Source organism: Capsicum annuum, chromosome 4 (assembly GCF_002878395.1).
Source record: "Capsicum annuum cultivar UCD-10X-F1 chromosome 4, UCD10Xv1.1, whole genome shotgun sequence".
NCBI lineage: Eukaryota > Viridiplantae > Streptophyta > Magnoliopsida > Solanales > Solanaceae > Capsicum > Capsicum annuum.
The window spans coordinates 618,508-631,320 of record NC_061114.1 but is presented as its reverse complement, the minus strand read 5'-3'; the positions used below and the strand labels follow the sequence as shown (position 1 = coordinate 631,320).

The 12,813-nt window shown below is 33.8% G+C and overlaps 1 protein-coding gene across 1 annotated transcript in view; it reads right to left on the bottom strand.

Annotated features, from left to right (window-relative positions):
• Positions 1 to 547: 547 nt before the first annotated feature.
• Positions 548 to 12,813, bottom strand: part of LOC124897664 (receptor-like protein 12) — a 24,009-nt gene continuing 11,743 nt past the window's right edge. Inside the window, exons 2-8 of the mRNA XM_047410830.1 lie at positions 9,596 to 9,742; positions 8,450 to 8,814; positions 7,863 to 8,059; positions 7,560 to 7,724; positions 4,603 to 4,712; positions 2,348 to 2,453; positions 548 to 786 (exon numbers count right to left, since the gene is read on the bottom strand). Coding sequence (XP_047266786.1) covers positions 548 to 786; positions 2,348 to 2,453; positions 4,603 to 4,712; positions 7,560 to 7,724; positions 7,863 to 8,059; positions 8,450 to 8,814; positions 9,596 to 9,742 — 1,329 coding nt within the window. The remainder of the gene's footprint in view (positions 787 to 2,347; positions 2,454 to 4,602; positions 4,713 to 7,559; positions 7,725 to 7,862; positions 8,060 to 8,449; positions 8,815 to 9,595; positions 9,743 to 12,813) is intronic.

The window sequence follows — 12,813 nt, the reverse complement described above, 5'->3', positions numbered from 1 at the left end:
TTGTGCTTTGATGAATTGGGGCATGGTTGGACACTAAATCTTGAATAACCACACTAAGGACATCAATTAAAGATTTTCTTGGTTGGGGTATTATTTTTGTTTTACATAAGTGTTGACAACTGGGGGTCTATCGGAAACAGCCTTTCTACTTCATCAGAGGTAGAGGTATGGACTGCGTACATCTTACCCCCCAGACCCCACTAGGTGGGAATACACTGGGTTTGTTGTTGTTGTTGTTGTTGTTACATAAGTGTTGACAACTTAATATTAAGATGCTGACTATTACATCATAACAAATAGGGACTTAGTTTTGGCAAACCAAAATGTAACTAGTATCAGCTATGGGTTCACCGGAATTCGTATAACTTTCGATACAGAGTATAGATATATATCGAAAATGCTAGATATATATCGAAAATGCTACTGACATATCAACAACTATTATGTTTGGGCCTATAATTTTGATATTTCAATGTATTCAATATTAAAAAAGCTACTAATGTAACAGCCAATGTTATATACTTTTTTCATTTTCCAGAGTAGAATATTACGCCTTCCGTAATATGCTGACATATCCAAGGACCATATGAACCCTGGGTGTTTCTTCGAGGTAATTACAAAAGCCTTCATCTTTCATGGTAACATTCGGATTTTCCACATTCGTATTAGCAATCAAAGATTGTGTCTGTTTTCCTCCATGAATCTGCTCTATGCGAAACAACAGGTTCACCAATTCTATCATGTCAGAAGCAAACGTAGTGTACGGACCACTGGAACGAATAGGATCTAGAGCAAAGAGTTAATGCAGTAGCTTCTGTTGCAAAATGTGTCCTAAAAAAGTACTAACATTATTTTTTTCCAAATCGTCAACGTCATTTCCAGTTTCATCATCACGGTGCTGCTCTATACATGGTTCTATTTGGAGTTTCATTGTTTTGCAAATTTTGATCTTTCCATAAAATGGTCAGCCACCCTTCTGCTACCAATGGATTTCCCATATAGGGGTAGAGGGTATAACTAACAATCGACAACATTATGAACTTGGGTGCACCTGAAAAGAAATTGAACGAACTGGATGTACTAAAACTATAGTTCGACTGAACCACACTGGCGGAGCCACCTTCAATCTGGGGGTTCATACCCTCTTCGACAAAAAATTATACTACTTTTACATGGTCAAAAATATTTTTATGTGTATATAATAGATGTTGAACCCTCTTAGACTAGTCTGTATGTTTACTTCTAAACCCTCTTCAATGAAAATCCTGGCTCCGCCACTTTTGATCCGTGCACCTTCCTTTTTATTATTCTGAGGTACAAGAGTGCCGTGCAATAGAGGATACAAACTGGATATACTAAAACTCGAGTTAGACTTGACTCGTTTCTTTCCTCCTGTAACATTATTCTAAGTACTATCCTTTGACACACTGGTTTCCTGTAGATTCTGATTACTTATCTGCAACACTATTGCTAATTGGTATATGGCTTTGCGGCATTTGCTATTTTTATGACTGTATATCCTTTCTTGCACGCCATTACTCAAACAGATATATAGCTTTGCATTCATAAAGTTAACTCTGCCTCGATCACAAAGTACTGGTTGGTATGAAATGAATCTTAGGCCTCCATTCCGCTCTATTAAAAACATTTTATTATACTAAAAAAAATTGACCTTTAAGAAAAATTAAGTTCTATAAAACTAGACATCTACAGAAATAAAATTATGCCAGTAAGACAACCAATTGGAAAAAAGATAACCCATTGAACTGAACAGGTCTCATGTTCCTAACTAAAGATCAGTTCTGTACTAACAACCAACACTTAACTAACAACTAAATCTAAAACAGTTATAACTAACTGCACGGCTCTAATATGGATTAGCATACCCGCCAGCCATTGGTGAGCAAATCTGCAATTTGGGAATGAGTTTCCAAATCTATGTCGATATGCTTAGTCCTCGCATGAACAATAGGATTAGAGGCGATCTGTATAGAAGCCTTGCTATCACAGTGTAATCTCATTGGAGTAAGAACTGGTACCCCTAATTCTTGCAACAAACCAACCAGATTTTAAAACATTGGTATTACTTGCCTATTTGTATTCATATAGCTAATTCCTCTCTCGAATTCGCAGCGCTCTAGCTAACTGTTTTCTGTTTCTTGGTCTTCCATGAAATAAGGGAATTGCATAAACTTGATGACATAACTAACTGCACATTGAGCCACAAAATTCTTCAAGCTGGTCCATACTCCCCGTGGCCAAGAAGACACCCAATCGGGGAGAGCTTTTAACATATCTGAGTTTGTTTTGGCAAAGCACCTGCACTGCAAAAGCCTATTTAACTAACTGCTCATTTTCAGGCTCGGTATGGCCGCGAAAAGGATTTGGTTTCCGACAACCTTCAAGTCAGATGATGAGCATTGAGAGTCAGCATAAAGGGGAATGAAGAATGTCTGCAATCTCGAAAACACACAAATGTACAAAGGAGCGGAAAGAAAAAAGTACAACACGACAATTGAATATCTTTCCCAGGAAATTACTGACTGATTTGGTGTTTTTCCGGAAAACGAAAAATAATAAAATCTTTTTTTTTATGAGAATTTTCCATTCACACATATTTTAAGGAAAAAAGGAATAACTTTCCTTTATTCATTAATTAAGTCATCTACAGACTAATAATAAAACAAAAGAAACAAAAAAAAAATGACTTTGATTTGTTTAAGTGGCAGACCAAGAAAGAAGACTCAAAAAGGAGTCTTCCACTAAGTTTTATACCAAATGTAAGATGCTCATTGGAGGAGCAAGAATGAATTGAATAGATTTTCATAATTTGAGTTAACAACTTAAATAGTACGGACTACAATATCATAATGAATAGGGATTTAGTTTTGGAAAACCAAAATTTAACTAGTGTCAACTATGGGTTCACGGGGATTTATATCTTTTGATACGGAGTATTGATATATATAGAAAAAGCTACTAAAACATCAACAACTGTTAGGTTTGAACCCGTAATTTTAAAGGATTTCTCGGAGTAAACCCCCGGCAAAGTTTGTTATTACTCATGTGCAAGCCCTAAAGGTCTCTTAAGTTGCCAATTGATGTGGAAATGGATAGATCCACTTAAGTTGTTTTCGTTGAGATAATGATATGTTAAGCTGGTTAATGTAACAATTACAACATATATAACAAGTAGATATTTTGTTATTTGGTATTCAGCTTTAGTTTTCAGATACAAACGACGCACTATAACTCCTTATTCGAGTAAATCAATGGTCACTTAACTTTGTATCGATTACGCAAAAGTCACTTTTCATTCATTCAATACACAAAAGTCATTTAACTTTGCTCCAACCATCAAAAAAGTCAATAAATTAATAGATAAAGAAATTATAGGATATTTATTTTTTATTTTTATCAATTAAATTAATTAAACAGTATGTAATTTATCAGAAACTGAATATTATAGTCAAATTTTTTAAGAGAATCAATCGATTAGTCAAACAATTTAAAAGATAAAGACAAACTCAATAAATAGAGTAGTTTAGCACATTATTATGATGTACTGAATGAAAAGGCCCAAGTGGCAAGAAAAAAATGTATGAAAAAAAAATTGATCAAATACATATCATAATTTTTGAGGGAGAAAAATAATTTTATCAACTACATGCTATAATATTAGAGGAAAAAAAAATAATTACCAATACATGTCTCAACTTTAGAGGATTTTAAGAATAGATAAGTATAATTTCATTTCATAAAAATATAAATCATTTTTTTTTTTTTTTGTGAAAATAGTCTTCACTAGGTAGCCTTATCTATTGAGAAATTTATTTTCTTCTGCTATATAATCCATAAGAAAAATTGGGTCGGGTACATATAAAAAAGGTCAAGATATAGGTAGTATATTATATTCTCTTAAATTAAAATTTAGAGCATATTACCACATCATTTTTCCGGTGGAATTATTGTAAAATTCGGCTATAGTGACTTTTGTGATGACCGGAGCAAAATAAAGTGACTTTTGTGTAATGTACAAAAGAAAAATAATTTTTGTGTAATAGACTTAAATGAAATTTATTCTTCCTTATTCTCATCAAAGAATTGATTTTGGTTTTAGTTTTTGAAGAATTTGACTCAATTTGATTTCGATGTTAGTAGACGTTTTAGATTCATATTGACACATCCAAGGAACATATGAATCCTGGCTGTTACTTCGAGGAAATTTCAAAAGCTAAACCAGTCAACGTCATCTTTCTTAGTACTATTCTGAATTTCCACATTCGTATCAGCAATCAAAGCTTATGTCTTTTTTCCTTCATGAATCTGTTCTGCACGCAAATTTTCAGGGATCTGGCATGTCAGAACAAGTATGATCTTGAGTTTCTGTTGCAAAATGTGTCCTAAAAAGGTACCCACATTATTACTTATTGCTAGGGCGCTTGCAGAGTGAGTAATAAGAAATGATTAGCTTGCCACAGGAAAGTGCACATACAGAATAACTAATTTGAGAAGAAATAACTGGACTGACTTAACGTAAATCCGCCTAAAGAAATCTGAGAATTCTTTCATAGTTTGTGAGAGTTATTTTCGAAGACATACCTTATTTTCATCATTAGTTATCTCAGATTCAAATATCGTCTCTTCTTCCGAGTCCTCCATCTCTTCACACTCAAACGCTACATTTTCTCCTCTGAGTAACTTATCTCTTCCTGATCTATCACAATTTCTGCGAGAGACTTGTCTTCCAAATTAGGGGCATGTACCAACTGCAAACAAGAGTATTTCAAGCTGTAATGGTTTTGTTGTTCCACATTTAATCGTCTTCTCCTATGAGATGACTCATAGAACAAGAGTATTGTTTGTAACTAAATCTTCAGAGATTTTGTGACCATTTCAGCTTAAGGCTTTAATGTTAAATACAAAAAACATTATTTACTTCATTATGTCTTCAACAGGTGAAGAAAAAGACGGGACAACTGGTGCAAAGATATTTTATATTACTCCAGCTTTCCATTTTGTGGAAGTGACAAAAAAAATTCAGGAGAGACTTCAGGATACTGTAGTTTGGACATCGTGAGAAACAACTGTTATATTGGAAAAAAATATCTGACGTTGTATTATGTCCGGAAAAGACTGCAATGCCCCTCTGCCCAGAAAATCAATGTCAGGTCTGGTGATTGTTAATACTAAAATATTATCTTTCCTCCGATATATTTCATTCCCTCAAATTTTCAATTACCCAAAAAGAAAAATCTTAAAACATATGTAATAATATTCAGCTGATGAAATGTTGCAGTAAGGCTTATTCTCAATTACACCGTCACAAAATTTTGAAGAGAAATAAACCATCCGTTGAGACGGTACTTCTTTTCATCAATTTTTACTGCTACCCGTTTAATTTCTTGATTTATGGAGTCCATTTTGGATGAGTTTGGTAGTAATTTCTTTCTTTCTTGTTATTCTTGGTGAAACTGTTGTTTTAGAGATATCAATTTGTGTAATTTGGTTTGTGTAATTCTTGTGAGTTGGCGGTTTTCAGTGATTCTTGTGAGTTCTTTGTGTAATTTGATTTTTTGTGAGTTGAAGATTGATGAAATTGTACAACGTCCCAACAATTTGAAGAGAAATAACCCATCCATTCCAAAGGAGACGGTACTCTTCTTCCTTTCTTCTTTTCTCACCTATTTTTAGTGATACCCTTTTTGGTTTCTTGTTTTATAGAGTCAATTTTTTCAGTGTTCCGTTTGTGTTTGAAGTTGATTGCTTTCTTTCTTGTTTTTATTGCTGAATTTTTTGTTTTAGAGATACCCATTTGGTTTTCCGAATTGAAATTGTCAGTTCTCTAGGTAATTCCACTTTCTGTAAGTTGAAGATTACATCTGTTTTGGAAGTTGATGATTACTTTCTTTCTTGGTGACTTTATTGTTTTAGACATGCCCATTTGGTTTACCAGATGTACAATGTGAGTTCTTAATGTAATTCCAATTTTTGTGAAAATTCATGATTGCATTTGTTTTTGAAGTTGATTGTTTTCTTTCATGCTGAATTTATTGTTTTAGAGATACCTATTTGGTTTTCCAGACATAAAATGGGAGTTTTTCTGTAACTCCACTTTCAGTGAGTTCAAAGATTGCATGTGTTCTTTAATTTGATTGCTTTCTTGTTATTCTTGTTGAAGTTGTTTGTTTTGGCAATTTTTGAGTTCTTCAATTTGGTTTTACGAGTATAAAATGTGAGTTCTTTGGGTAAGTCCTTTTTCATTGTGTTCAAAGGTTACATTTGTTCTGGAAGTTGATTGCTTTCTTGTTATTCTTGGTGAAGGTTTTTGTTTTAGCGATTTTTGAGATATTCAATTGGTTATACTGCTATATGGTTATGTATGATTTTGCCATTCAGGGAGAACTTTTAACTGCTTTTGTTATTTGACTGTTTAATTGGTGCTCAAGTAAGTGAATTTTGATAATGGGTAATTACTGATGAATTTGGTACTGAGTTGGTATTAGTACTATTGGGTTGGTACTTCTACTATTTAAGTAATTTTTAACTTTCATTTTGTTAGATAATGTGGCTATTTGATACTAATAACGGGTAGGTTGTAGCTGTGATCGGTTGCTTATTGACTTACAAATATGAATGTGACAATGAAGAATAGGTCGAGAAACTATTCTGGTAAAATCGTTCGAATTTATTACTCTGTTCCTTTGTTTTTTTCCTTAAATTTGATGGAGAGACATTACTCCTTTTCTCTTTTAATAAAGAGAACCTACTATTCCTTATCACCGGCATTTCTCCAACAGATTTTGTCTTATTCTTTCCTATTCACTTTCTATTGATTCCGGACTAATTTCCCCCCTTTAAATGATTCTTCTAGTCTCTGTTTCTTTTCCCCTTATACTAGACGACATGATTTTTTTTGTTGCTGTTGATTCCTTCAGCTCCTGCAGCTGATGATTGTTTAGTGCCACCATTCAGAAAGATCAATGTAGCCAGTAGCATGCTCTTTATCTCATTGATCTCTTTGCGGTAACACTCTAGTAGATTTATATTACCGAAAAGAAGTCTAGATCAGTGTTAGATAACTAGTTATGTCGCTATCTACTTTCTTGAGGCATCTGTTGTTCTCAGATATTTGTCTTTATCCTTTGCATGTTGACTAGTTGAATTTATTATCTCTGGTACTTCTATTACATCTTTTTTTTAAAAAAAAAAAACTACTTATGTCTTTAGCCGGGAGTCTATATAAAACATCCTCTCTACCTCACCTCTGAGGTAGAGCTAAGCTCTGTATACACTCTATCCTCCCCTCCCAGACCCCACTTTTGGGAATACACTGGGTATGCTGTTGTATGTTCTTTCTAATTGCTATCTTTTCTTTTTCAATCTGCAATACTCCACCAAAAGATGAGGCTATTTATTTATTTGAGGGAGGGGTTGGTTCATGTGACTTTATTTGTTACACATGATACTTTTCTCATAATTATAGTGATAAAAACTTCATATTTCCATTTATCTTTCACTGAAAAAAGTTTATGGAAATTGAATGTTGGTTAAGTTGCCAATCTCCCGTGGTAAGAATCCACTAAGATTGTTCTGCCACAGTGACAAAATTTGCAGCGAAGAGATATTGTATATTGAGATCGGGACAGAGCCGGTAATCTGGTTTCTCGCCATCCATAACTCCACCAAATTAACAAGATTTCCAATTTCATGTGGAATTATCCCTGCATTTAATACGCAATAAAATAAAATTCTGAAGTAATAAGATACAATAGTGGTAGTATTCATAAGATAAAATGTACCAGTGAAATGGTTAGTTCCGAGATACAATTGTTGCAAGTTACTCAATCTTCAAATTTCACTATGTATTCGTCCATCAAACTCATTTTTTGATAAAGACAATACTTGAAGTTGTGAACAATTTGACAAGCTTGTCGGCATATGACAATGAAGCTTGTTATAAGACAGATAAAGCCCTTTCAGTATTGGGAGACCATTGCATAAACCATTGGGAAGATATCCCAATAAACTATTTCCTGTAAATGCAATGAATTCGATCCTAGAAATATTGAAAATTGTGAATGGTATAGAACCCGTAAGTTGATTATATTGTATGGACAACCATTTCATGTTGTGAAGATTGCCAATCCCTTCTGGAATGTTCCAAGAATTATAAGATAAATCTAAAGTCTCCAACCTTGAGGCGTTCGAGAGTGACAGAGGAATAGAACCTTTGAGCTTGTTACCCCTCAACTTTAATACTCCAAGGTTTATAAGGCTTCCAATCACTTTTGGTACTTGGCCCTCTATGGAATTGAATTTTAGATTCAAAGTCTCAAGTGTGGACACTGGACATATTAGAAAATGAAGAAGGGATGGAACCAGTGAAACTATTATTTCCAAGATTTAGTACTTGAAGTTGGTGTAAAAACCCAAACCAAAAAAGAACCTCCCGCTGAAGCTGTTGACACTTAAATCAAGAAACTTAAGCCGATGCAAGTGTGACATTTCTTGAGGCAAATTTCCATGGAAATTGTTTCTTCCCAAGTCAAGAGAAACAAGAAATGTGAGGTTCCCAAGTTCACGGGGTATTACGCACGTGAGATCCATGTTGGAAAGATTCAAAAATCTCACTCTCTGGTGACAAGAGCCACAAGTGACTCCAACCCAATCGTAGGCAGACGTAGCTAGAGACCAACTTTCATCCAAGAAGTGAAAGGGGTCCGGAATGATTTGTGATTTCAGGGAAAGAAGAGCTAATTGATCAGTGGAGATATTAAATTGGTTCATGCCTGAACTACTTATAACATAATACTGAAGGAACAAGAGAAAAGAGGTGAAAGCAACAAGTTTCTCCATAATTGCTTATATTGGTAAGAATATATGGATATGGATAGTAATGATGTGGTTTTGAGACTTTAAATAGCAAAGAGGACTCTTTCTCTTTCTGATTTTAAAATCTACAAAAATCTTTTTTATGAGAATTTTCCATACACACTTTAATGTAAAAAGGAATAGCTTTCCTTTATTCATTAATTAAGTCATGTAAAGAAACAATAAAATAACTTTAATTTGTTCAAGAAAGAAGACTCAAAAAGGAGTCTTACACTAAGTTTTATAACCAAATGTAAGATGCTCATTGGAGGAGCAAGAATGAATTGAATAGATTTTCTTTATTATTATCTTTGTTTAACAACTTAAACAGTACTGACTACAATATCATAATGAATAGGAATTTAGTTTTGGCAAACCAAAATTTAACTAGTGTCAGCTATGGGTTCACAAGGATTTATATCTTTTGATATGGAGAGTATATATATATATATGAAAAAAGTTACTAAAATAGCAACAACTATTAGGCTTGAACACATAATTTTGATATGACAGTGAATTCAATATTGAAAATCATAGAAGTTGAACCCATGAAAATCATAAGTATAGATATATATTAGGCTTGAACCTGTAATTTTGTTACTAGTGATGTGCATACCCTGAAGGTCTCTTAAGTTGCCAATTGATGTGGGGATCGATAGATCCAATTACAACGTATATGAAAATTAGGAACCAATGCTATTTTGTTGTTATAAATTTATACCTGCTCGATATAACATAAAACATCTTGCATGCACTGGTCCGGTTTTGTGTTCTGATCGGTCATCCCAGAGTTGTCGGAAAGGTAAGATGGAAATTTGACCAGGTTCCATATGATGTTCAGGAAGCACCTGGTTCGAGTCTGCACCAGCTGTAAGGTTGTTAGAAAGTTAGTTACAAACAATTTTTGGTGCTGGGTACATGGTTCTATTTGGATTTTCATTAATTTGCGGATTTTGATCGTCCCATAAAATGGTTAGCAACCTCTGTGTGTACATGATTTCAATGTACTAGGACAATAGTTAAGACTGATAAGTGCACCTTCGTTTTGATTATTCTGAGGTACAAGAGTGCTGTGTAACGTAGCATATCACATTAATCTATTAAGAACATTTTATTACACTAAGAAAATTTGACCTATATAAAAATTAGAAGTTCTATAAAACTAAACATCGATGTTATCTAAAGGAATAAAATATATGCCGGTGAGATAGCCTGTTGCAAACAAGAGTAGTTCAAACTGTGATGATAACCAACACATCACTAACTACAACTAATCCAGAACAGTATAACTAATTGCATTGCTCTAATATAGACTAGCAATCCTGACGCCTTTGGTGAGCAAATCGGCAATTTGGGAATGAGTTTGCAAATATTGTGGTTGAATCAGCTGTTGTTTGATTTTCTCCTCGACAAACTGAAAATCTATGTCGATATACTTGGTCCTCGCATGAAAATAGGATTCGAGGCTACCAGTATAGCAACCTATTGCTATACATATAGCAATGTGTCATTTTCACAAGTGATAAGGATGAGAGAAAGCATGGGGGAAGGGCAGTGGTAGGGGAACCAAATAAAAGCATAGTCAAGGAAGGGAGTTTGACTTGACTGATGTAATTGTGGGGGCCATATGTGACGAGGTATTATTATTTTTTTTCTAAATGTTTGTTTGGATATTTGTGAGTATTTTTTTTTTTAATACCACATGCACATTTCACCAAAAGACAAAAAAAGGTTAATTAATGGGAAATGTTATATTCTAATTTGGGTTTGATGGTTTATTATTTTTTCGTTTTTTTGGGAAAACACCAAATAAGACAGTAAATTACATCATAACAAATAGGGACTTAGTTTTGGCAAACCAAAATGTAACTAGTGTCAGCTATGGATTCACTGGAATTTGTATAACTTTCGATACAGAGTATAGATATATTTCGAAAACGCTACTAACATTTCAACAATTGTTATGTTTGAGCCCATAATTTTGATTTTCAATGCATTCAGTATTGAAAAAGCTACTAAAATATCTTTTGATGCAGAGTATAGATATATATATGAAAAAAGCTACTAAAATATCAACAACTATTAGGATTGAACCCGTGATTTTAAAGCATTTCTCGGAGTAAACCCCTGGGAAAGCTACTAAAATATCAACAACTAGTACTGAAGGTCTCTTAAGTTGCCAATTGATGGGGGGATCGATAGATCCAATTAAGTTGTTTTCGTTGAGATAATGACATGTTAAGCTGGTTACTGTAACAATTACAACATATATGACAAGTAGGAACCAATGCTGTTTTGTTGTTACAAATCTAGTCAAGGTGGAGGACCCATGTGAGAATATGTCAAATTTAAACCTGCTCGATATAACATAAAACATCATGCATGCAGTGGTCCGGCTTTTGTGTACTGATCGGTCATCCCAGAGTTGTCAGAAAGGTAAGATGGAAATTTGACTGAACTCATTGGATGTATCTTCCACATGATGTTCAGGAAGCACCTGGTTCGAGTCTGTTGAGGCGCCATCTGCACCAGCTGTTAGGTTGTTAGAAAGTTAGTTACAAACAATTTTTGGTGTTGGGTACATGGTTCTATTTAGATTTTCATTATTTCGCGGATTTTGAGCGTCACATAAAATGATTAGCAACCTCTGTGGGTACATGATTTTGATGTACTAGGACAATAGTTAGACTGATAAGTGCACCTTCATTTTTATTATTCTGTGGTACAAGAGTGCTGTGCAACATAGGATATCGAATGGATCAATTAAGAACATTTTATTACACTAAAAAAATTTGACCTATAAAAAAAAAATTAGAGGTTCTATAAAACAAAACATCTATGTTATCTACAGAAATAAAATTACGCCGGTGAAATAACCAATTGCAAACAATAGTAGTTCAAACTGTGATGATAACCAACACATCACTAACTACAACTAATCCAGAACAGTATAACTAATTGCACTGCTTTAATATAGATTAGCAATCCCGCAGCCTTTGGTAAGCAAATTGGCAATTTCAGAATGACCGCAAATATTGAGGTTGAATCATCTGTTGTTTGATTTTCTCCTCGACAAACTGTATGCTTGTTCCTCGCATGAAAAATTGGATTAGACGCTAGCTGTATAGAAACCTATTTGTATTCATATAGCAAGGTGTCATTTTCGCAAGTGAGAAGGATGAGAGAAAGCATAGTAAAGGAAGGGAGTTTGACTTGACTGATGTAATTATGGGGGCACAAGCAAGTGAATGTTTGCATGGATATTTGTGTGCCTCTTATTTCCTAATGCCACGTGCACATTTCACAAAAAAAAAAAAAAGGTTAATAAATGGGAAATGCTATATTTCAATTTGGGTTTGAGGGTTTATTATTTTTCCTTTTCTGGGAAAACACCAAATAATTAATTTTTCCCACCTATTGCTGAATTGAGTTCTGAAGAAAAAAAAATACTTTTTCTAGTCCATATTATGTGAATTGTTCGTATATGACATATTGCCATACACTAAGACAAAGAAAATATTTAAGGACATAAAGTAGAGTTTATTGTTTACTACCTTTGTTATTGTTCTCAAAATATTCTCGTGAAAAATATATTCTTCAGGTATGCCAGCCTTTAAGTAAAAGGTAGTTGTGTAAACAGATGTGAAACAGAGAAGTATATGCAGAAATTTTTAAGACTAAAGATGGAGTCAATACACTGAATTTAATGGAACTATCTTGACTGTTATTCATAGTCATAGGCTGCTGATTTTATACACAGAAAGACGCAACAAAATAAACCAAAAAGCTGAAACGACTAACTAAGATAACTCCTAAAAAATAGGAAACAAATTCACGATAAACTACTCTCCTAAAGACTAGGACAAAGCTGGAAATAGACTGGAAATAGGATTTTATTTGCTGACTTTATTTGCTAACACTCTCCCTTAAACTGAAAGC